Source organism: Siniperca chuatsi, linkage group LG5 (assembly GCF_020085105.1).
Source record: "Siniperca chuatsi isolate FFG_IHB_CAS linkage group LG5, ASM2008510v1, whole genome shotgun sequence".
NCBI classification, from domain to species: domain Eukaryota; kingdom Metazoa; phylum Chordata; class Actinopteri; order Centrarchiformes; family Sinipercidae; genus Siniperca; species Siniperca chuatsi.
In genome coordinates, this window is record NC_058046.1 from 7,704,288 (window position 1) to 7,730,100 (window position 25,813).

The 25,813-nt window shown below is 40.3% G+C and overlaps 1 protein-coding gene across 2 annotated transcripts; it reads left to right on the forward strand.

Moving 5' to 3' along the window:
- Positions 1-10,996: 10,996 nt before the first annotated feature.
- sfrp1a (secreted frizzled-related protein 1a) lies at positions 10,997-25,200 on the forward strand. Of its 2 annotated transcripts, none has more exons than XM_044195698.1 (3): positions 10,997-11,824; positions 15,337-15,450; positions 23,490-25,200. In XM_044195698.1, exons 1-3 carry the CDS (start codon positions 11,302-11,304, stop codon positions 23,813-23,815), a joined length of 963 nt encoding a protein of 320 aa, XP_044051633.1. In that variant the 5' UTR covers positions 10,997-11,301; the 3' UTR covers positions 23,816-25,200. The 2 variants fall into 2 exon arrangements, with proteins under 2 accessions (XP_044051633.1, XP_044051634.1); XM_044195699.1 differs by having other exon boundaries at positions 11,021-11,824; positions 15,370-15,450.
- Positions 25,201-25,813: the final 613 nt, after the last annotated feature.

Below are 25,813 nucleotides of genomic sequence, written 5' to 3' on the forward strand. Positions count from 1 at the left end.
ACCAAAACAATGAGCTGAAAGACGCTTAAATGTTCCATAGAGCTGAGAGGAACTGCAGAGCTCTGTGGGTTCATCACTACGAGTGAAACCTTTCATATGATACATACACACATAATTTCATCTATTGTTAAAATAAAAATATTGATTAGAGCAGCTTTAATGCAGCTAATGCAAATAAACTAAATGGGCAGCGCATGATGAAAGGGGAAAAAGTTGTACTATTAATTGGCATGCACAAGCACTGCTAACTGATGTTTGATTGATCAATCACTGAAACACACTGCTAGCAGAGCCATGGACCTTGCAACTTCTTTAAACATTCTAAGTGAATTGTTACCCAGAAATGAAAAAACATATGCAGCCCAGTACAAATTCATGTTGTATGAAATGTTAATAAAATTAGAGGAGTTTGGAGTTGGGGGGTAAGGAGGGAAAGGGGGTGTTTAATTAAGTTATGAATTTGACACATTCCCAACAACAGTGTCATAAGGACAAAGGGTGCAGCAGTGCAGAGAATCTCCAGTTGTGGAGGATAGCTGAACTCAGGGCAACATGTTTTCCTGATTAACTGCAGTGAGTTCCTGTTGAACCCACACTGGGCTCGGTTTGGGGGGAAAACAAAAGGAAAACAACTGGAAGGATTCCCATTTGGTTGTTGTAAGACAAGAAAGATGCATTTGGCCTGCATCACCCCAGCTATGGGCAACAGCTCATGATAAAATGCAGTTAAACCCGCTGGCAAACAGGCACTTTCTCTGGACAAGTTTAATGCCCACCACTGCAGTGGTGTTCTTACCTCTGCTGACTCCTGTTTTGTAATGCTGCAACAACCGGACGGATCATTTAAGTTGAATTTAATCTAATCTAATGTGCAGCTCATAATTGCAATTTGTGGTTTTACTAACATATGATTGTTTTACATGAATCATCTGCTGCCAGCATGTGAGCTGGAGCTCCAGTAGTAATGATTTGAAAAGCTATTGGCTATTCTGAGTGACCACAGTATGGGCAGTTTCCATTTCTTCAGTAGGAGTGAGAAGAAGAAAAGGCCCCACACAGTCTCTATTTGGGTAGGAAGCAGGGCCATGGTAGCTGAGGACTGTGTGTGAGGGAGGAGGGGGAGTGCAGCTGGGTTTGTTTATCGTCGCGCATTGCAGTTGCAGCATTACCCTACATAATCGATCGCGTGAAAAATGGCCCTATATTTGTTATGGAGAGGGCAGGGTGGGAGGCATTTAGCTTGTGCTGTCACAAAGGCTCATTAATTGTAATGTTTATGCATGTTAATGTTAGCAAGAGCACCTTGTGAGCCCTGCTTCGTGTCAAACGGACAGCATGCATCATGGGAGAGCCTGGAGGGCCGGTGTGTGGGTGCATGGGAGCGCTGAGTGCCACAGAGCCCATCTCTGTGTCCACAGCACAGTGTGCCCAGTACATTCAAGAGGTCCTCGACTGCTTTCACTCAAGTGGTTTACCCACCCTGAGAGAGAGCTGCAAAGATGGAAAGTTGCTAAAAGGTCCCCGTAAAGCACCTCCAGACTGCTATCCATCTCACCTGTAAATACTTTTCTTGAGTCACAATATTTATACGTGAAGTCAAAGTGGAACACATTGTTACAGCATAAAATGGAAAACAGAGTGTTAAAGCTTTATTTAACATGTAAAAATAAACCCATTCTATAAGCCTACATCACAACCATAAAAATCATGTCACATATCACAACATTGAGCGATTGCAAGAACATTCCAATGTAAGTAATCGACTGTAGCGGTGCCAGCACGCTTCAAACAAAGTGCTTGTTTGGTTGTCGAACAGCGCCTGAAACCCCCTCCCCCAACACTTTTCCAATATTTGAATTGAGTAGGCTGCTTTCGACAATTTTTGTAACTTTCCAAAATCGAAAATCAGCCATATACACCCACTTCACATTGTGAACTTCTTTCCCAAGCTCTTTTTTTTCCATTCACAACTACTGTCATGTGTACCTCTAACTGTGTGTTTAGACAAAACGCTAAGCAAATTTTAGAGGCAGTGCATTTGCATACAAAGTCAATAAAAGCAGATGCAAATTCATGCCTGTGGTAGTTGAAAATGTTTCAACATGAGTGGAAAATATGCACGTATCCCAGGGCTTCATTAATCTGCTTCATAAACGTAAAGAGACAAGAGGAATACAGAGACAGACTGGAGAGAATGAACAAAAAAGAACTGGACTTTCTGGTGAGTTCTGAGTTCAGTCAGAGGCTGAGCTGAACAGAAATGGCCGGTACGTCCGTTGCTAACTAGCTTACAGCAACAGTTGGTACATTGGTACATTTAATTCTGTTGTTGGACTATTTCACTACCAACAGTAAGTGACTAATCCCAGCACAAATCTATCTAAATAAAGGATTGTTCTGGTTTAATATAATTTGGGTCTTATTTTTGTAGTTCTGGTCATCGTTTCTATCAGTTTTGATAACTTTTTACTCATCACAGTAATTACTGTGATCTTGGAACATGGCAACATGCAAGGCAACAGACAGGTTGTAAACAAGCTTACAGTTTAGCCAGATTATCTGAACCACTTTATTTAAAATTATTATAAATTGAAAACAAGTGCACATGAAATGTCAGTAATGAGGCCACGCATGAAAACTATGCGCGCACAACTACGGTAAATACAGTAGGTCAGAATTGAACCAGTCGGTCTGCAACGTGTCATGGATGAATAATTTTACTGTTCGCCTTTGTTTTCTCTACCAGATATATTTGACCAGGTTGACTGCTCGTGTTTCTTGCCCCATCAGACTTCTTTTAGTGATGAAGTCTGATCACCCACGCCACCAAAGTAGACAACACACAAGCTCAGAAAGGCTCGGGACCGGGAATCCAACCCTCACCTTCCAGCTATGAGAAGCTATACTCACTACGTTGAGCTATACTCATTGCTTTGCCGTGTGTTCACATCTCAGCAAAGTAATGAGTATAAAGTAGTTACTGTTAGAAATGATGGGCAAAACTACAAAAATAAGGGCTAGGGTTAGAATCATCCTTTAACATGTAAAAATATACCCATTCTATTAGACTAAATCATAAAAATAGAAATCTTATCATATATCACAACATGTGACTGCAAGAACCTTCCACCATGACTAATGAATAACCTTTAAATCCACCCTTTCTGGCAAAAGGAAATTTTGCCATCAGCATATTTGTCCACCAACAGGAGCACAAACCTTAAATGCATGACCGCACCAGAATATGGCACAACAAAATTCATTCATGCATCCTCGCGAAATACATGGTGCTGGAAGCTTGATGACGTACTTGTGTCATACAAAAGTTACAAGTTAGTTTGGGCTAGTTTCAATGGTGCGACGCAGTTAACACGATAACTTCCTCTATTTTCAAATATTCCCTCAAAGGCCAGCACCGTCACTCTGATTTGAAATTGATTAACAGTGAAAAACTGCAGGTCAGAGTTCCCTGACAGATTGGACTGGGATGTGAAAAGACATCTGATGTCACCTTGCCACATTTCTGGATACTGAAGATCACTTTTTCCAAGCAGTTTCCTCTCAGTGCCATTTGGATCCACCAAGTGCAGCTTTAAACTTTTGAATGATGATGGGCTGATTCGGACTCATGCTGAGTGAGTGGAAGATAATTACCCAATTTTAAATTAATACCATAAATTATGATGATGAATGGAGCGTTGCTGGAGCTGAAATCAAGTCCATGTAATTATGCACAGATGGATGACTTTTAGCTAAAGTCCTCCCCTAACCACATATACACAATCACAGCACTTCTTTCACTGTGATGTCTCAGTTTTTAGTACTCAATGTCTTTCAAGATGATTTTTCATGATGGTTTTCTCATGGACTTTTGGCTAGCAGGTTGGAGAGCAGACATTTAATCATGATGAAACCATCTTATCAATACAGCTACATCACTGATGTGGACATGGCCAGCATCTGAAGAGGAAGGTTGGCTCAAGATATCTGCAAACTGAAGAAGGGATGCACATATTTAAAGTGGGTTGGCCTGGTCTGCTTTCTGAGTAGTGTGGTTTTGCAGAATTGCAGATAAGCGATTCTTGCACAGCGCACCAGTACATGTATGGCTGGACTTGTGTGAGAGAAATGCAAAGATGTGCTTGTTTGGCTTTTTCATTCTTCTTCACGCAAATCAATCATTTCTGGCTTGCAGACAGAAAACATGTGGGTGAATATGTGATAAGCGCTAAAGAAGCAGCACATGCATTACCATGCAGCACACTGAGGTTTGGTCTGTGCTTTATCAAATCTGTGGTCGCGCTCATCCACTGTGAATCAGGGGCGTTGCCACAAAACAGATCCAATTTTCCATTCCAAATTTGCAGCGGTTACTTGCACTATTTATGTACAGACGGACTGAGTGAAAGTACATCCAGAATTAAGTATGAAAGAATTTGCTGCTTACTTTCAACAAACAAAAATATATCAGTGTGCGATGCAGCTTCATGACATTTTGAAACCTACAATGACCTGTCTCAGAGTAGGACTCTTGACTCTCTGTGGGCCAGATAAGCGTTCACTCTCCCCCCTGCTGAGCAGTAATGCTGCCGCCGCCCCAGCACGAGGTATGAGTTATGTGAGCGGTATTTTGGCCTCAGTCTTTAAGCACACAGAAGCATCATTAAGCTAAAGTAACAGCAGCGTGTTTTCTTCTCGCTTTTCTTCTCCTCCTCGTCTATATCCAAATGTCACAAATTGCCTGCATTAGTCATGGCGAGAGCAGTGCACCCAGGCAAGTCATCACAGGCAGCCAAGCACTGTGGCTCACCGTCCTGTGACACTCCCTTGCAGGGTACTGCTCACTTTGATTTTAGAGATCAGAACTGGTAGCTGTACAGAAATACATGGCGCACTGGTGATTGTGGCAGGACGCCTTCTTCTGTAACATAAACTGTTAACAGAACAGCAACAGATGAAGCAGTCTGGTACGGAGGTCATCGCTGCACAAACCTCTAAAATGGAATAACATGAGGGTTGATTTAACATGTATCAGTCTGCCTCTCAGGGCAATCCGTGAGACCAGCTTGGTTGATGCATCTACTCCTGAAAGTCATGTGTTTTCTCTGTTCTGAGGAGAGGAGAGTTCCACAAATCTCACATTATAGAGTTCATTTAACTCTGTTTGATTTCACTCTCTGTCAACAGATAGTTGCTGTTAAAAGACAGAGTCACAGTTGTTTCCTGTTCATTTTTATCAACTCCTAACACCAGGTCACCACGGTGACACCAGGTGTGCTGATTGGTTAACCCCGTCCCTCACCTGGCACAAAACTGCATTAGATTCAACCACAGGCAGTCCTCTTTGGACCTCTGTTTCTTTGGCTTTGATTCAGTAAGTAAAAAAGGTGCTTTCAGAGTATTCTTGTTACTATTTGATGCAGATATTCATTGTTACCTTGTTTAGTGTGCTTAACACCATTATTTTTGCTCGCCTACTGCTTAGAGCTTAATCTGCATTTATGTAATTTTCAGATTGTATTGTCAAGAAAAGCCAAATATTTTGTACTGTAGATTCAGTATGTTGACCTCTTTTAAATGAATTAGCATGAAGAACCAGGGCTTTCTTAACTCCATTGACCGTATACAGTAGACATAACAGAACTTGTATTTTAGGTTTCTTCAAAACTACAGCAGAAGCAAAAATGTTTTGTTTTTCACCGTGCAAATCCTGTGTTAAGTAATTTCTAATGAGAAATATATTGCCTCGTGTTTTAGTTTTAAGTTAATTATGCGGCTAACCATGTTACTCTAATGCACACAGGGTTGCTGGCTGAAGTTTGGAGGACAGCAGGAAGATGTTGAAGTTCACAGAGTGATTAATTCAACTGACAAATTCCAGGATTTTTTTTTTTTCATTTTAAATGTTAATGAACTGAACTCATGAACATGTACTAGACTTAAGACAAAAAGAATTTGAACATCTGCATGCCATGACAAATATTGCTAAAATATTGCAATATTTTGAAAATATGAATGTGGTGCATGTTTTAATAAAATGTGTTCAATTCTCTTTCTTTTAGCATAGTTTACTGTATGTTGACTGTATATTGTATTAGATAGGTATTTTTGAGATATTTGTACATAACCATATTTATGCTTTACAGTGTTAATATGGAGGCTACACCTGTGTAGTTAACAATGAGAAAGTTCATGTCTAACATGGGACACTAGTGTTGAGAACAGCTAACACTGGTTAGTGTTGCGTGTTGAATTTTAACTACACAGAGTCGATAATTACTCTATTACAGTATTAGAATTCCATCTATACTTCATATTATTAAGGTTAATTATACAGTATAGGACAATTATTAGTTTTCAGTGAGTACTCCAGCAATGCACTTCATGTCTGTGGGGTCCGGCCATTATTGGGCTGTCATATAGTGCGATCTCGCTATTAGTCACTAATATGGGTCAAACTCCAAAAACACTACATTTCCCATAATTCAACCAATAGCCTCTTTTCGTTAAACCTCCATACTTGGTGAATACCCATTTTTTTCAAACTCCACAACCCCAATTTGAAACTCTGATGACATCATCAGGGTTCTTTTTTCAGATGTAAGAAAGGTCCTCCAGAAGTCATTATATAACTGTTTTCACAGGCTGAGTACTATAATAATAATACATTACAAGTAAACTGATCTTGATGTGTAAAATTGGTGGAGAGGCCCTTTAATACAAAATAAACTCTAACAACTCAAGAAAATAACTTCAATAATGGATACAACTGCCCTCTAAGTGTTATCTTTTAGACATACCGTTGAGCTGTCTTTCAGATAAAAGTTGTAGAGATCTGGTAACTAAATCAAGAGAACAACAAAAAGCAAAACATCTAATTGGCTGACAGCCAGTCGCCAATGTTTTCAGTCAACAAGCTTGTTGACCACCCACACATCAGCCAAGCTTCCTCAAGTGCTCCATTGTGTAACAAAAGTAAAAAAAAACTTGCACATTTCAGTCATGTGGCATGTATTTGTATCTTTGTTTGCCACATGATATATATATTTCTGAATAAAGTTCCAGGTTACTAGGAGAAATCAGGATACACAAGAAATCGGACAACATGTCTACATGCACTAAACCCATGTTTACATGCAGCAGGTCAGTAATCTGATTTCTCCCCTGCATCTGACCTTACTGTATTTTGGAACCATGGCTTAGTTAATTTCAGTGTTTAGTGATACAAGAAATCAGCCTCCTACAGGAGAAATCTAGGTGGAAAATATTGTGTTTGCTTACCCCAACCCCATTACAGAAACAGGGTTTCTTGTTTAAATGGCTGCAGAGCACTGCAGAAAGCTGACTGTAACCGGGTTACTTAAAACTACTATAATGGATATTTTTATAATAACAATGTATCACATTTGAATGTGAAAACAATGTGACAATGTGAGAAGGGTCACTTGTTGTGCTGAACCTACAGAGAATTATCACCTGAATCTGCAGCTCCCCTCGGCTTTATGGAGCTTTATAGTGAGTTTCATTGTTTAGCTGCCCGGCCCACAACAAGTTTTGGTTTACTCTCACCGCTCTCATGGCATCGTTTTCAGACACAGCAGGCAGCTGTTTTCAACCCCTGCACACAGCACCTGCTCAGCACCAAACGGCAGACAGACATACTGTAGTTAGCTGGTGAACACAGTGGAGCATTTACCAGCTAAAGAGCTGGATATTTCCCTCAGGAGTTGGCAGAGACCAAAAACAGAGCCAAAGAAAATGTTCAACTTGTTTTGAGTGGGCACAAAGGCTGGGCACAAAGGCTGGTCAAAAAGCCTGGCGTCGTAGCCCCTCCTGGCTGTATCCCTCTTTTCCCCAATCCATCTCCAAGAAGTGTCTTTTGTGTGTCTTTGTAGTGTCAACACAATGAAACACACAAATGCATATGAGGGAACATGCTTTCTCCTCTCAAAGGTAGCTAAAATTTCTTAGCCAGGTAGCTAATGATTGTCTTTAAATGTCAAGAATCAGTATCACCCACGATGTGGCAATTATGTTTTCTCCATGACAACCCCTCTTACAACCTGCTCATGGAAAGCCAAGTCAGGTACACATCCTTCATCATGTCTCAAGTGAGTTCCGAGAAAACAAAATGAAACCAGTCCACAATATGTCACTAAATAAAATGATGCCAAACAGTACAAGAATAAAACTCACATAGTTCTCTGCGCTCTCCCGGTGTTAACTGACAAAAAGCAGGTGTGCTTGTTATTTCTATATTTTAACATATGGTTACAGCTTTTTCGCCCACAGCCTCGTCAGTCTATGGCTGACGTCGTGCTCTGGAGCAGATCCAGTGTTTAGCCAGCGCTCACTGATGATAAATGCTTAATGACATACATGTTCATTCAGCCGGGGCCAAAATGCCCTTTCATGGCAATACATGCGCATGTACGCGAGATTGTGACTTTAAACACCGGTGAATATAGATGGATGGCCCGTCTTTGGGAAACTCCATCCTCCCAGAGGCCTGAGAGTCCAAATATTTAATCTCTCTATTGTTAGTCACTCACTGTTAAAGCACAAAGTTTGGAAAGTGAACGTGGTAGTGATAACAGTGACATCCACGCCTGGTTTTGTCTGCAGAGGCTTTTTTTCTCCATTTCTCTGCTTTACACTCATATGGAAAGTAAATGCAAACCTCTCCACTCGCTGCATTTCTTTGTCTCGCTGAGGTTTTGGCTTCTTTCTATACCTCTGGTGGTTTTTAGAGGGCCTATCACTGCTGACAGGAGGCTTCCTCATGCATTTGAGCAAAGCCAGGTCTAGTCTGGAGAAAAAAAAAAACGTCCTGTCTCCGGAATTTGAAGTTTGCTTTAGCAACCATCTATGCACAAACTGTTGTTGGATGCCATCAGCCCATAAACCAGTCTGTGTAGCATCGCCACAAACACAGCCACCCTTATTAAACCATCACTGTTTATTTGAAAGGTTAACAGAAGTGTCATCTTTAAAGTACTTTGGAGAATCAGCTGGCCTTCTTTTCAACACACATCACCACTTTGGCATGCAGATTGCTTAGCAGAGGTCCGTGTTAATGGATAATTTAACTGATGAGCAATCTAAGGTTGTATTATTTTTTCACATTTCATGTTGCCTTGATTCTGATTTGATTATAGCTCCAAAATGATTTACGGCAATTTTTTGACACCTTCATTTTTCATTTCAACTTTTGCACCCAGCACACACTCAATTTTTGTTTATGGTGCCATCTGTCACCATCCATCTCTACTGCATAATGCATTTAACATTCTGCATGCTGTTGCAGAATGTTTTCTCCTGGCCTCAGTTCAAGAAGCGAAAGAGGAAGAAAATGTCTAGGTGAGTAGTGTCCTCTGCGGTGGAGACAGCTGATAAATAAGTTCAACAAAGCTATTGCTCTAAAAGGTCTGTGTTTGCTGCATCCACACTTAAAATCAAATTAAGTGCTTTGTTTTTTCTGTTGCTCTGCGAGAACTGTTACCAACACAATGGAATGCAAATTGGACTACATTTAAATAGAGGGATTTCACACCTTCAGTCTTATCACGGAACGGGGCAAAGCTGGGAGGAGATGGACACTCGAGGCTCAGCAAATTGACTTTAGCCTGTAGTGTGTAATTAGGTTGGATAAAAGGGCACTTCCCCAGCGTTTGCATGTCCAGCAAGCACAAACAGAGCTGTATTAGATCACCAATCCCTATCTGATAAGATAATGTCCACAAGAGCTCCTCGAGACAACTGTTGTTTTGTCAGATATGACTTGGCTCGGCACTTCAGAACTTAAGTTTCAACTTTGATCAAAGCAACTTGATCTTCTACATTCTCTTGCAGGGAGAGTTAATTAAATATTAGTGAAAATACTGTTTCCTCATTTTATTTGGGGGGCTTCTTTCAGTATCCTCTGGGACTCAGTGTGTCCCCTGCAACACATTCTGGGAACCACTGGAATGAAAGCAAGTCCTAGACCCAGTTTGTGCCTCTCATGTATTATCATAACATTTAAGTTACAGAGCTAAGCATCGGATTCTCTAAAATAAAGGCATGCAATCTTTAAAAAACTCAGAAGGTAGTTTAACAAAACTTACTGCAGTTCTGGAGGTATTTCCAGAATCCTCAAAGGCTCTTCAAACCATCTGGATGAAAAAACATTTGTCTTGCCAGTTAAAAAAGATTTTCCCAAGTTTCCCCTCTTGGAAATGACATATTTCCCTGCTCAATTTGTACAATGTGAACCGCTCTTTTAAAAGATTACTGTCATTTCTATTTGTCTATATTGATGTTATTTTACATTTTGTTCTATTTTCAAACAGAAATTATGCCCAAAAAGAGCAAGGCGATGTATTATTTCCAGCTATACAATCGCAACTTGAGAGAGGGTTTAAAAATCTTTTTTATGGTGCAGAAGATTTGCAAAAACGTTGTCTCATCCAGATGGTTAGAAAAGTCTTTGAGGATTCTGGAAATAGCTTCAGAACAGCAGTAAGTTGTTAAACAATCTTCTGGGTTTTTCAAACACTGCCGGGTATTTATTTTCAGTGAAATGGATGCTTCGCTCTGTGACTCGAATAGTAACACATGAGAGGCACAAACTGGGGCTATCCGTCTTATACATTCTTTTGTCGAGATATTTCTAGTTAATTTAATGTTAATTAAGGATTTCCTCACTTTACTGAGTGGGGGGGGCTTCCTTAATCATCCACACATCATCCACAGGGACTCATGTGTTTCCCTGCACCACACTTTGGGTACTGGAATGAAAGCAAGTCCAAGAAGAGCTCCATAATACAATTTTATTCCGCACAATTTGCATAAGAAGTCATGTATTAACCACAATCCCAAGGTTATAGTATATGCGTGCCTCAATTTGCCTTTTTTTATTATTATTCGGTATTTTGTTTGGACAAAGGAAGTGCAAGCAGGGGAGTAAAATGAGGGGCAGGGAGGCTCCTGGAGAGTTTTTACATTCTGGGTAATTAAGCTTTTTGACTGACAGCGGAGTGCCAAAAGGCGCAGACTCACTCCGATTGGCCGGAGCGCACTTTACAACCTCCTCTTGTTTCCGAGCTCCGCACAGCCAGAGCGCTTTACCTCCCCGAACTCTAGCAGGAGCCAGACGCACCAGAGGAGCGCGACGGATCTGCAGCCAGAGGAGACTGCTCCTGGACTTTACTCAAGCCAGAAACTCAACACGTTTTACGCACGTCGATCATCAGAGCTTTATTTCTATATTTGTTTCTTGTTATTACTCTTTTACTAATTTTATTGTTGCAAAAAGAAAACATGAGGTCTGCTTCTGAATCGTTCTGGGGGTCGATCCGGCTGGCTGTGACAGTGGCGCTCATGTCAGCGTGCAGAGCTACAGAATACGAGTACCTCAGCTGGAGGCCGGACACATACAGCGGCGGCCCCAACTACGGCAAGCCTCCCCAGTGCGTGGACATCCCGGAAGACCTGCGGCTCTGTCACAGCGTGGGCTACAGCCAGATGTTGCTGCCCAACCTGCTGGAACACGAGACCATAGCCGAGGTGAAGCAGCAGGCCAGCAGCTGGGTGCCCCTGGTGCACAAGAACTGCCACCCGGGCACGCAGGTCTTCCTCTGCTCGCTCTTTGCGCCCGTGTGCCTGGATCAGCGCATCTACCCGTGCCGCTGGCTGTGCGAGGCCGTGCGGGACGGCTGCTACCCCATCATGGAGGCGTTCGGCTTCCCCTGGCCGGAGATGCTCACCTGTGACAAGTTTCCCCAAGACGATGTGTGCATTGCCATGACGCCGCCCAATGCGACCGAGGCCACCAATCCGACAGGTAATTCACACTTGACGGGTGTGTTTCACTGATGGGTTCCTAAATTTAGAAGTGTTTATTGTTACTTTTTTGAAACTATCAAGAGAAGTCAACTCAGTCTGCATGCTATTTTACAGCAACGTATCATTTAAATGTAGTTGCGCAGTAAAAGCAGTGTTTTGGTGTCCACTGAGCAGCTCCACAGGGAAATGATCTGTGCGTTTAATGCCTGACTCAAGAGTATATTGATGGTGGCCAAGTTGATGAGGGGAGAGATCCTTTCTGGTCAGAAAGTGGTGGTAGCCTAACTAATGCAGGCAATATATTATTTTATTTTCAACAATGATTAATCTTTTGGTTTATAAAATGCCAGAAAATAGTGAGAAATAACCACCAAAGCAGCCAAAGGCCAAAGCAGTAGAATTTTAGAAATACTGAGGTCATGAGCCCAAGGCCCCTCTGAAACATCCCCCCTCCGCAGAACATTTTGACCAGACAATGGGATTTGTTTTCAGTTATATATTTAGTAAATTGTACTTCCATCGAGGTCTAAAGGTGGCTTCAAAGTGGCCTAAAAGTAGTCAGATTTGAATATATATCAAGTCTAAAAATACTGTATACTATTGAATAACCACCATGTGTAACTTTCATTTTGGAACATACCCCCCCCCCCAAAAAAAAACCCTACATTTCCAGAAAAATACAGAGGACATGAGTCAGTGTCCCCCTTTTGATGTCTTGAAATTGCTTGTTTTGTCTGACTAACGGACAAAACATTGAAGCTGCAAATATTTGGCATTTTTTGCTTGATAAATGAATCAAAATCTGTTTTTAAAATGAAATGGTTAGCAATTTATTTTCTGTCAGTCGGCTACAATGCAGCCATTTGGGATTTCTTAATAAAACCAAGCATTAACTACCTAACTCAGAGCAACTACCTGACTGAGAAAACAAACAGCCACCACTTTTGCCACTGTGTAGAAGTCGACACCCGTGTAGTTAAATGGGCTTGAGAATGTTGTTTCAGGGGTGAAGGTGTGTTTGCAGATGCAAATCCCAACACAAACAAACCAAATACAACCTTTTGGGCGGAATCAGCCGTGAAACCCTGGATTTGATCCCTTTTTAACAATGTCAACCCACCTCCTCCTCGCATGCTCCTTAAAGAAAGTCTTATGTGGTTACATTTTCTTTTTAGTCTATAATCTGCTGTATAAACTCTTCTGGCTTCGATGTGAACGTGAAGTTGCTCATTGTTGACTTGGAGTAATGTTGTAATATTGAAAAAGCTTTAACAGATGGTATTCATTTATTTCAAGGTGTTTGTTGAACTGGAGGACAATGCTGGGAGGAAGTCCAGCACTGAAAAGTGAATACCTGCATCTATTAATTCCCATTTTCTACCGTGCCGTCACTGACAAATGCATTAAATCGGACAAAAGATGGAAAAACGAAGACATAATTTGAAAAACACACTGTCCAAATAACGCATATTAAAATCCAGTCTGGAAGTGAGCGGGGCCAGCCGTTTCTAAACAAAGCTCCCAAGGACATGGCAACCCCCACCCCCCCTCCCTGCTCCCAGTTATCATCTATCACTAATGGCTCATTGGCTGCAGATTCCCCAAACCTGTTGGGACTGTGTGTGTGTGTGTGTGTGTGTGTTGGTATGAAGCAGAGTCAGACACCTCATGCAGCATCAGTGAAGGGGGGATGTAGTAACATAGTCCAGAATAAAGTTCTTCCAGCACTAACCTGATGGGCCAAGCTGACAAATACCAGAGAAACCCTGAAAAATGCACAAAAGCAACAAGTCTCGGAAGAGGTTTGGTTTGAAGCTTCGGTTCAGTGTCCCTGCTGGTCGCCTAGGTGAGGTGTATGCCAGGGAAGGGAAAGTACAACCACCTCATTTACTTTAACCATCAAATCGAGGGGAATTTCCATCATCACATCATCAACTTACTTATATTTCAATCTTAAGCTGTAAATGCACCACTTGAAGACATTTTTGCTGAACGTGTTGGCTATAAATGGAGGGACTGTGGATCTTCCAGCAATTACACAGTGCTCACTGTATCTGTAGAGTGAACATGTCCCGTGTGTGTGTGTGTGTGTGTGTGTGTGTGTGTGTAGAAGGAGTGTGTGTTACTGACTGACATGGTGGTATGAACGGAGGCCCGTTTTTCTGAAAAAGACACCCTTTCAGGGCTAGGGGGACCACACAGAGCTCCACGCTCTCCAGACGTCACCTGTTGTCATTTGTTGTCAGCGCTGCTGATGGTGGTTTAGTCGGCGTTCTCCCGCAGGACACAAAGTCAGGCCTGTTAGAGCCGAGCACGGCGTGCCACGGAATATCGTTTTTTGATATCAATACTCTACGGGAAAGTGGTAATATCTGATCTTGAGGTTGAAAAAGGCAAACAAAAGCAGCCTAATCTTCTCAGCCGCTCTCCTTAATGATTGTTAATAGAGGTCAGCTAACAGGACTTACCACGCCACTGCTGAACACAGGCTGGTGATAATTGATTTAAAGGAGAACCAGGCTCAAATAGGCAAAGGGACCCTGTGACTCTGTAAATAGTGTCTGTTTTCACAAGCTCTTTACACCTGGGTGTTACTTTCACAAGCTTTCGTTAAACACATGTAATGGACAACTGGCAACGGAGAGAAAACTTTTTGTTTTCCCTTTTCTTACCCCTGTGCTCAATCGATCCACAGCCACGCTGTGACATTGAAATGCAGTCGGTTTGAATTAAATGCTGCAGGACGCTGCGATCGCATTGCAGGTCCAAGTTTGTTTGGAAAGTAAACTCAGCTGTTTGGCATGAAGCGATCATTTGTGGTATTAGAAAAAATTGAAAAATCGTGTTGGTAAAATATTCGCAGATATGCCTCTAGACTGAATTACTTTTTGGCAAAAACACATTTTGGCTCTTTGTCTTCAGTCGGGTTTTTGTCTTCGAGTTGGCTATTACCTTTTTTTTTTTTTGAATGTCAGAGCATTTCTTTGAGCTTGGATTGAATATCATTACCATTTATTCCTTCCACATATCTAATAATTTGTTTTTGCATTTAAGGATGTATATATCACTGTTGAGAATTATGGAAAGATCCTTTTTGAAAAATGTCTAAGTGTAGCAGAGAGTGAGGAAGACTGTTTACTGCAGCTCTTAGTTACAGCTGGCTATAAAAGCTGAAGACATTCCTCACTGAGGTCAGGTCATCAGAGCGTACGAAGCCTTAGAGACCAGGCGATTGACACCAGACACTAGATAGGATTACTGCATGCAGAGAGAGGTTAGGTGTGTGTAGAGATTTGCAGGATAAATCATTTAAAATTGGAATTTAAGTGAATTGTTTATGAATTTAACTCTTCATTTTAAAAGAGAAATGACTTTTGTTTCCCTCTTAATTCTTTCTTAGTTCTTTTGACCACATCCCAAATGGGTAGCGATGTGAATAATTCCATAAAGCCATGTGACTGATTCATTGCTGGTATTATTGCAATATGATATTTTGCCTCTTTTCCACAGATTTCCAAACCATACCCCTTCTTTTATCCACAGGTTACTCCGACATCTGCCCTCCATGTGACAATGAAATGAAAACAGACGCCATGCTGGAGCACATGTGTGCCAGCGAGTTCGGTAAGTGTCTTCTCAAAATCCACTGCGCCAACACAACATGCGAAATACTGTCCACACACCCCACTCTGATACGCCTTGACATGTATCACAGCACGCCATGAAATCAGAAGAGCAGCATGAGATTGCATCAATTGTATCTTCCATCTTCAAGCTTTAAAACTGTCCATAAATTCTTAAAGTATGTAAAGTGCACCTTGACATCTGGCCGTACTTGGCCATTTCCACCCCAGTGAACTCCATAGACTTGTTTCATGCCAGCAGCTTTCTTGGTTAAATCAATGAGCATCTCTGTTTTACGTAAAAGTTACATGTGAGGTTTTGTCTCTTGGTCAGATGGACCAGGCCTGTCTGGTTTGGCAGAGGAAGATGTTCTGTCACTAATGAATTGGGGTCATTAAAGTCTTTATGTGGCAGGTCCTCGCAGTAGTAAAGTGGGATGTTTGTTCTGCTGTCTGGGTGGACTGTTGTTGCAGAATACCTTCTGCACATGGGGGTAATCCGCATTAAATGTCTTCCTAAATGAGGTAGTTAATGAGGAACCTTGTATTTGTTTTTCTTTAATAACACCTGTTTCAAATATATATAAATATATATTTTTAAATACTTTAGTTGTCCCTTAACCTGTGTTGGTTAATGATGCCAGTGGATGACAAACCCTACATATGTATACATACATATAAATAATATATATTTTTGTTCACAAAGTGTGTTTTATATCTGCACGTGTAAATAATCATCTGGAACAATGCGTAATATATTGGCCAATGTAGGCTAATAAAGACTAACCCGTAGTAGGGCTGTCACTTTTTATTAGATATTTAAATCACAGCTCAAAGGTGGAAAAAAATAAAAAATTGGATCTGTAATGATCTGTTCAAATTCAAAATTCACAATGTGTAAGCTCAACAGGCCATGTCTTGTACTCAAGGGATGGGTGTTCCTAAGAGCCGTCTGACCCACTGCATGCCCTGTTGCCCTCTCAATAGGTTGGGCTGCATTTGAATTGATTAAAACATATTGTGTGTTGTATAGTAAGTAGATGAATTCTCAGGCAGATACAGCCTTTCTTTTAACCCTGTCAAATGTTTTTAAAACGTTTTAAGGTTGTAAACAAAACTGTATTATTTTCTTCCGCATTAGTGGCAAAAACAGTTTGCCGAGTGAAATACATGTTTGCCCCAAATTGTGAAACTATCTTGTATCTTAAAGCAGTTACATCTTTCAATTAAAGATGTATCAAATTAGAATGTGTAACAGTGGGACAGTGGGAAAGAGGTCGCTCGTAGTGATGAACCTACAGACAATCATCGCCTGAATCTGCAGCTCCCCTCGGCTTTACGGAGCAGCGAATAGCAGACAGACACAGTTAGAAACTAGCTGGCGAACATAGTGGAGCATTTAGCGGCTAAAGAGCCAAATATTTCCCTCAGGAGTTGGTGGAGACCGAAGACAGAGCTAAAGGAGAGTGAATATTGGACTCCAAATGAATGATAATGTTGCTCCATAACTGCTGGATATGTAAATAAGCGACTGTTTGCTTGCAAGTTCATCATACCAACTTAAAAGGTGATGAGATGGCAAAGTTGTGTTCACAGTTTGTTTCTGCTGCCCTGTTATTGCAGGTTTAAAAAGTCTATATTTCAACAGCTCCATTTTCAAATCAGCAACCACACAGTCACAATTTGAAGGAGTTTCATGGGCTCTAGAGTCATGTTCTTAGGTTGCCAGTGGTTATGGAATTTTTTTATAATATGGGCAAATCTAGAGAGGCATATTGCCAAAAGAGAATGTTAGGGAATTAGGGAACATTTCTGTACATGTCAGGGAATATTTGGACATTTTAGAGATGGATCACCTTTCGTGAAAATAAGACAATGCACGTTACAGCTGGTTTCACACATTCATTTCATTAGAGCGTCTTCAGTCCAGTTGGATTGGAAACAAGACTGAAAACAACATTAACAAACCAGGAAAAAAGGAACATCTTTAGCTGATGGGGCACTTGATTGAAATTTGGAAATTTTGCACGAGGAGCCCAGTACGAGCCTTGCACTTTAAAAAGAAATTGGAAGCTTTCAGTTCAATTTAAAAAACAAACATCAACTGATTTGCAGTTATGAGGACTTCCAGGAATAATATGTGCATGATGCACACAAGATGCAAGATGTTACGCTTTCATGTTTTATTCGCTGGCTGGACCAAAACTTGTGGCAGCTTGAATTCCAGGTGCCATGCCGAGCAAACATAGACTGGATGCACATTGGAAACAGACTTTCTTCCAGTTCTCAGAAAAAGTTTAAAGTTACATTTGTTTAACGAATTGCCTTGTTGTTTATGCTGCGGTGATGGGACTCGCCTTTTTCAGTCTGCGTCCTGGTTTGCCAAGAGGAGAGTGGCACATTATTGGCTTGTTTCATCTCGGATGAAGACAGATGTTGTTTTGCTTGCTTGTCATAAGCCCCCTAACCAGCTGACATGTGAGGGTACACAGACAGATTTAGTATCAGGCTGAGGATGAGACACTGAGCTGCTTATGTTGCAGGTTCGAACCCACAAGGGGCCAACCTCCTCTGGAATGCAACAAACGTCGCTGTGAGTCAGTGTGGCATCTGGGTTGATTACAGCGGGTAAACAACTAATGCACAGCCTGACAAGAGATAGCATCAGTGGTTATATCACCAGCTAGGCTAAAGATTTGTTTGTTACTTTTTCCAGTAGGCCGATGGAATTCAGCTTTGGTCTGAGGAAAAAACTCCAACTATAAACATATCGGACAGCAGCTGAAGCCAAACATGAGTTAATGTCTTGTCTTGGGGAAGAAGAAAATATGCAGATGGATAAAAAATCCCACGCTTTAATCATGATGTGTTTTATTCTAGCAACAAAAGATAAGACCATCATCCTGATTGCAGGCTGCTGGTTTTGACTTGACTGGAAGTACATGGACATGATAGGTAGTAGGAGTTTTAGGAGCAGACAAACCCACAGATATGAATATATATATGATGCATTGATTTCTTACTCTTCTCAATGGAACACGGGGGATGGAAAACCACAGAGAGGCTTGAGGAATGAATCAGTGACTTGCACTGAAGTCTTTATTAATCTGTGCGGACCAATCATGTGTAAAATATCCCCACCCTGGCAATGAATTAGCATTTTTGTCCACTGAAAGCCTCACTTACTGGAAGTTTTGAAAGGTCTGTTCTCAGTTAAGGTAAAAGTTAAGTGTGAAGTTGTTTTTTGTAATAATAGTGTTTCTATCGTTTGACGCCCTGAATAATTGCTTCCCATCAGTTGCACAAGCGCATTTGACTTTCCCATGTGGTTCGATCCTGACAAAAGCAGAGAATACCGCGACAAGACAGCTTTTGACTTAAGGTGGTTGGATGTGAAGTTCTGGCAGAGGAGGAAAGAATTCTGAGTTAGATGTGTGTATTCAAGCTAATACATCAGAGTTATTATAACAAGCAACAGGTCCAGCACTTTTTTGTTTTAGTCTTAGTTTTAGTTTTTAGGACTGACATTCCCAGATTTCACCAAAATCCTGATGAATCTCCTTCTAACAAACACACACACACATGCGTACACACACACACACACACACACACACACAGACACACACATCTTATTTGCGGCCCTCAGCTGGTAACAGATTTACAGCCCATCCCACTCAACACTGTTCCCACCGCAATTTATCTCCGTGTTTAAGTTTTTACGGTACCTCATTGTCCCAAAAAAACTCCAGCACCCTTCAATTAAAACTGTCCTCTGCCTCGGACAGCTCACTTTGTTGTCATTGCCAAATTGCTCCTTCCCTTTGCTGATGCAGCAAACAACAGGGCAGCCCTGCGCTGGAGGACTGATCAGTTCAGCTTATCGGATCAGTTGTGTTTCCATTATTGCAAATGGGGAGCAGTACACACCCTCCTGCTGGGTTTATGACACCCTGGGAGCTGGAGGTCCTGTCTGTGACTCTGAACCGGCAGAGGAAATCAGGTCAGGGGTCATGGACCAGAATAGAATAGAGGAGTCACCAAAATGACAATTTCAACACTATTATTTGGGATTATTAAAAGAACAATCAATTTACAGTCAAGTTAACGTAACATAAATACCTAAATCTAGTTTTTAGAATTTGGGAATAGCAATTCTACCGCTGAAATTCTACTGGTTGCATATGTCTACTGGTTGTGATTAGTTTAATGAAAAAGTAATTTCCCCCTCCCACCCTTATTTTTTTTTTAGAGGCCTGAAGAGATTATTCAATAATTCACTAGAAATAAGCTAAAGATTAGAGGAAACTGTGACAAAATAAACACCATTTTGTGGAACAGAAATATGCTTTATTTGTGGTTCCAGTTTTACAAGTAAATACAAGTAAAAGTCCTGCATTCAAAATGTTACTGTAGTGCAGAAGTATTATCAGCAAAATGTACTTCAAGTTTCAAAACTAAAAGTTCTCATTATGCAGAATGGCTCTTTTCAGAATGTTATATACGTGTAAGCAGCATTTCAATGTTGTTAGTTGATCAATGTGGAGCTAATTTTAACAACTTTATACCGTTTATTACTACCTGAGGGGTGACAAGATGATTAAGCGGATAAGAAAGACAGAATTGTGAAAGAAATTTAGTGTAGTATCAGTATTTTTTCTAACTTCTCTCAAATGTGTTCTTTTTCTTCTTGTGAAATGTAATAAATTAAACAATCAGATTGTTGCGGAGTGGAATTAAAAGTAGCAAAAGGTGGAAATACTCAAGTAAACTGAAGTGTTTATATGTGATCTTGTATACCTTTGTTATATGAGGATATTTAAGGATACCAGAGAATTATTTTTATTTTTAATATCCTTAAAGTGATTTCAGAAGTATCGCGCAGCTCTTGCTAGAATGTTTGAGTTCTGGGCTGGTTCAATCAAATACCTTTATTCTCTCAGCACAGTAGCTTTGTTTTAATCACACCGCTTCAGACACGATGCCAGCCTACTGTGCGAGTGAGCGTTACAGTTGTCTGATACATCCTGTACAGGGAGAATAGGAGCATACAGATGTAGCAGCACCACCGGTGAAAACTGTCGTTTAAACATCTCCCTGCGCTATTGCACATTATAATTATATGTGGATACAGGGACAGTTTCACCAGCCATAAGCAAAGGACAGCATTGTTAACAACCAAACAATTCAATTATTTGATGTTAACTTCTTACTGTACGCTGTTGCTGAAGAGATTGAGCCCTCAAACAACACGAGGTGCAAAGAAAGTTCATAGCGTCAAGGGATTATCGAGGATTGAGGATTTCTCAAGATGAAGTCCTTTCGGGGGTGGGCCAGGACTTCTCTTTTATGACTCACTAATTATGAATGTTGCCCATTTTGATTTCACTGAACACTAAGCCTCCTCTTCGAGACTGTTTGAGAGACTAGAGGACAGAGGATAAAAGTCTTAATCCCTACCATGTGCACTCTTAATACTGGGAAAAACAGAGCGGCTCTTTTTCAACATCTTTAATTAGCAATGGGAGATACGGGCGCAAAGGAAGAGATGAAACGTTTGGAAGTTTCTTAAAGTGCCAATTCTGGTTTTTATGTCAAGCCCAATTCTGTGAAAAGTGAGTCAAGAGGGATTTGGAGTCTAAAACTGTGGAGAAAATTAGACAGAAGTTAGTTTTATCAATCCAGATCTTTGCTGGAGTGTGAAAATGATTCATGCTCAATCAGGCTGTTCCCTGCACTGTAGGTCACAAGACTTTATCTCCGACATGACTCAGTGATTTATCCCGACGCCAGCTCTGTCAGTTAGATTGGACATAGCATGCTGCGTTTTGTTTTTTATTCTCGCGCGTTGCCGTGTCACAAGGTCGTCTGTGCCGCACACACATCACTATATGTCAGTGGAAAATGAGAGGACGCACTGCGTGGAGGCATATGGAGATTTGGACCACCAAAGTCTGACTCGTGCTCTGATTCAGAAGGGGAACTTGAGGAAACAGAGAGATTAGAAGGTTAAGAGTTTAGTGAAAGATCAGGAGTATTATGGTCAATCTGAAAAACAGCCTTAGATTCAGAGGGAGGTAAAAGCCAAAAATGAAGGTGTGCACCAATTCACTGTAGCAAGATAATTCTGATCATTGTCAAGCAACTGCTAATCCTGACCACACAGATACATCACTTTCATTAAGTAAAACATGATTTAGAAAGTAAATTTAAGGTCATTGGACAAAATAACTGACACGTTATCTTCCTTCTTTAGACAGATCTAATGTTTTTTCTGTGTCTAGGAAAAACAAATTTAAGTGGCTTTATTTTCATTTGGTCTTTGATGCCAAGCATGGCTCTTGGTATCTGGATTTAGTATCAGACAATCTTTGAACCAAATATTTCATTATGTGCTGGTATTAGCCTAAAACCCAGAGTTACAAAGATCAAACAAAGTTTTTTCTGCATCAGCAAGATTTGCAACAAAAGTACTACATATACACCTATACAGAGCATAAGCAAAACTCAGTTAACAGTCTTTAACCAGATTGCATGGTGTTATTTTAAAATCATACTGACTAAACAAGAGAAAATTCCTCCACATAAGGTGCAATGTACGTAAAGCTAGACCAATAAATAGTCCAGGCCGGTATATCGGCTGATACTAGCTTATTGCTCATGTATCACAGTACATGTCGACCAATAAGTGACAAGAAATTGCAGTACAGAAATGCCAAAGATTCTGTACGTTTGAGGTTTATTTCTCAACTGTAAAATATCCCGCTCAGTGCATATCTTGGTGACAATTCTTTAAAAAACAAACTTATGTGATCCTTATCAAAAATGTTTATGTAAAAAAAAAAAAAATCAGCCGATTTCATCATCGGATTTTTAAACTCTCAATTATTGATATCTGTATTGGCCTCATCAGCATCAGTTAGACCATAGTGTGACATGTTACATTTTGAACAAAAACACACAAATACTGTATATTGTCCATTATTGTCCTTTAGTTCACAGTGGCCTCAGTGCCTAAAATAAATTAGGTGTATGGTATTTAATTTTCTAAATTTTGAAGTCTACAGGCCATATAATAAAAAAACTATTTTATATAACAGGTGATATACTGTATATTGTCAGATGATATTCATTTGTCTACTGTGAGAGATTTTGCTATCCCGTTTATACCCTTTAATTTCTCTGGGTTTATTAGGCCAATGTTGACAAATCAATGATCAGGACTGTCTTTTAATATTTTTTTCTGTATGATTTTTGCATCAGTGTGGTGAAATACTTTGATTTTTCAGGTATTTACTTTGCTGGATTTGCCAGAAACAGACATTCATTTCTGGTTATTTTATCCATCAACAATTTTCCACAAAATGTATTATATCACATCATATATGGGTATAAAATTACATATACTAGGATATAGAATTTGATCCATAGCTCACCCCTATAACAATGAAAGGGCTACTCTTGCTTTGAATAATGCTATTCACCTAAAACTATTCAACACAGTGAAGGAATATGCCAGAAAGTTAGTATAAAGCACTGGGGCAAGTAATCTACCACAATCTAGCTAATGCATGATTTTAGTATGTATTTGTTTATCTACCGTATTTATGTATTTTGTGTATGTTTGGTGGCCATCATCTGTTGTGGTGTGAATGTGTGCAACTCAATACCAGTGAGAATGAATGGTGCTCAATCAGAAAGAATTGGCTGTGAGTCTAGAAGAAGAGTGCAGACTCACACCATTTGATGTAAAGAGTGGGAAAAGTATGTGCGCATTGTTTTACCAAACCAGTATACCTTTACTGAATCACATTAGCATACTTTCTTGTCCCAGAAGAGATGGTGCTGACTTGCCACTGATACCCATTATCATGTTTCATTTTGTGGTGACACACTGTGCATGTCTGCCATTTTTGTATCCATAAAATATTAAATAGCAGTCTTGAGAGGCAACAGTGTGATTAGACCAAACATTTTGTACAAGAACTCATCTGCCTTTAAGCACGTGGTAACTGTTTTTTCTTCTTTTCTCCACCGCTCCAGCTTTCAAGACCAAGATCAAGGAGGTGAGGCGAGAAAACATGGACCGAAAGGTGATCCTGCAGAAGAGGAAGAAGATGTTGAAAGCGGGGAACCTGAAGAAGAAGGACTTGAAGACGTTGGTGTTGTACTTGAAGAACGGCGCCGACTGCCCATGCCAGCAGCTGGACAACCTGGGAAACCAGTATCTAATCATGGGCCGCAAGGTGGATAAGCAGTACCTCCTCACAGGCATCCACAAGTGGGATAAGTCCAGCAAAGAGTTCAAAAAGGCCATCAAGAAACTCAAGACCTACAAATGTCCCACCTTCGAGAACGTCTTCAAATAATATGACCTCCCCCCCCACACACACACACCTCCTTTGGTCGCATCTCATCCTACATATGAACTTGCACAAGCATTAAAATCCCAAACTTTGCTTTCTATTGTCCTGTTTATATATCTATATATCTTTGTATATTTACAGATATACTTTGAAATGTCCATTAAGTTTTAGTTGAATGTGGTGAGTGATGACACCACAAAAAAAGGGTTGAGTTTCCTTTTTTCCCCCTCTGCTTAAGAAAAGGACATTGTAGTAAAAGCCCTTCCTCACTGAAATCATTTGTGTATGTAGATACTTTGTTACACACTTTCATTCAACAGGTCAGTGGATTTTGATCAAAGGAATAGTTAGACATTTTGGGAAATACACTTTTGCTTTATTACTAAGAGCTGGATGAGATGATTGATACCAGTTTTATGTCTGTACATAATATGAAGCTAGAGCCAGCAGACAGTTAGCTTAGCCTAGCATAAAGGGGAAACAACTAGCCTGGCTCTGTCCAAAGTTAAAAACCCATAAATTGTTGTTTGTACATTTTGGTTTTGGTACAGATTAAATACATTAAATATAATCTGTTAATTAGTGAGCTTCAGAGGTGCTGGTAGGTGTATTTTTCTGGACAGCTAGTGGTTTCTTCCTGCTTCCCGTCTTTATGCTAATGTAGGTTAACCATCTGCTGGCCCCAGCTTATTTAGCGTAGGGACATGAGAGTGGTATTGATCTTCCCATCTAAGCAAGAAAAATGTTCAACTATTCTGTTAAATCTCTCATTCTGATCATATCATAATAAATCATATAATCAATGATTAGACTACAGAATTGGCAGTTGTAGGTAAAGTTATTTCGAGCTTTAAAAGCCACACTGTACAGAGCAGCTCCACACAGAGTTCCTGTTGAATAAGTTATTGACAGAAGTATGAGAGAGTGCTGCCGTCAGCTGATTGTTCTGTCAAACTAAAGACTGCACTACCAATATTTTGATAATTTCCTTTTATTTTCTTCATTTCACTCTTACATTTCTTTTTTGTTACTTGAAAATAATTTAGAGAATCATAACCACCAATCTACATCATGAGATAGCATGTAGGCCTGTGTGGCAGATTTCTTGTCGTGCATTGTCAGCTGACATTTGGCTAAATATTTGTAACACTTTTCTGTCTCTCTACATCCAGTCTAACTGCAGTAATCAGTATTCATTGGTAATGAAAAACACCTTGTAGTCATACATGTTTAAAAGTGCAGAAGTTTGCCAACACTGTGTTCTGGCTTGTTTTGCTTAAGTGTTGCTGGCCCATTTTAGCACTATTTTGTTTCAGATTTGATTGACAGCGGTGCATTGCTGCCTATTACATGTACATACAAGTTTTACATAAATATGGAAAACTGAATGTGTCTCTTATATTATTTAGTTTTCTTTCATGGATTTACATAGACATGGCAATGTTGGTTGGTTGGTCCACTTTGGCCCTGTGAAATATCTCACCAACTACAGGTTGGATTGCCATGAAATGTGGTACAGACATTTATGGCTCCTAGACAGTGTATCTTAATGACTTTTCCTCTAGCTAATTATCTTTAATCATCAAGGCCAAAATTTGTTCTATTTGGGTTTATGACAAAATAGGCCTACTAGAAAAACTAGTGGCATTCGCATCAGCCTCAGCTGTACTTTATCTTTCGTGCTACTTAGCAAGTACAACAAAGATTATGAACATGGTTGTAGGACTTTATAAACAACATGCAAATATGCAGGGGAATTCAAAAGACTCAAAGTGGAAAGGGCTTGTCATACCTGCCAACATCAGCATTAACATTGTCACTGGGAACATGTTAGCAAGCTGACGTTAGCCACTAGCGCAAGGCTGGATTACAAATCAGGCGGGAAACTGCCCCAGGACCTCAGGGTTCCAAAGGGTCATGGTTGTGGAGCAATTACTTTGCAGTGATTTGATTAATAACAAATGTGTTAGCTAAATTACCCCATTAAAGCACATTAAAGCC

Bases quoted from the DNA above. Each gene is read 5' to 3' on its own strand.
- sfrp1a (XM_044195698.1), top strand. From the start codon at position 11,302: ATGAGGTCTGCTTCTGAATCGTTCTGGGGGTCGATCCGGCTGGCTGTG. The intron at 11,825-15,336 runs GTAATTCACACT...TCTTTTCCACAG, and splicing joins CGAGGCCACCAATCCGACAG to ATTTCCAAACCATACCCCTT. The intron at 15,451-23,489 runs GTAAGTGTCTTC...CCACCGCTCCAG, and splicing joins CATGTGTGCCAGCGAGTTCG to CTTTCAAGACCAAGATCAAG.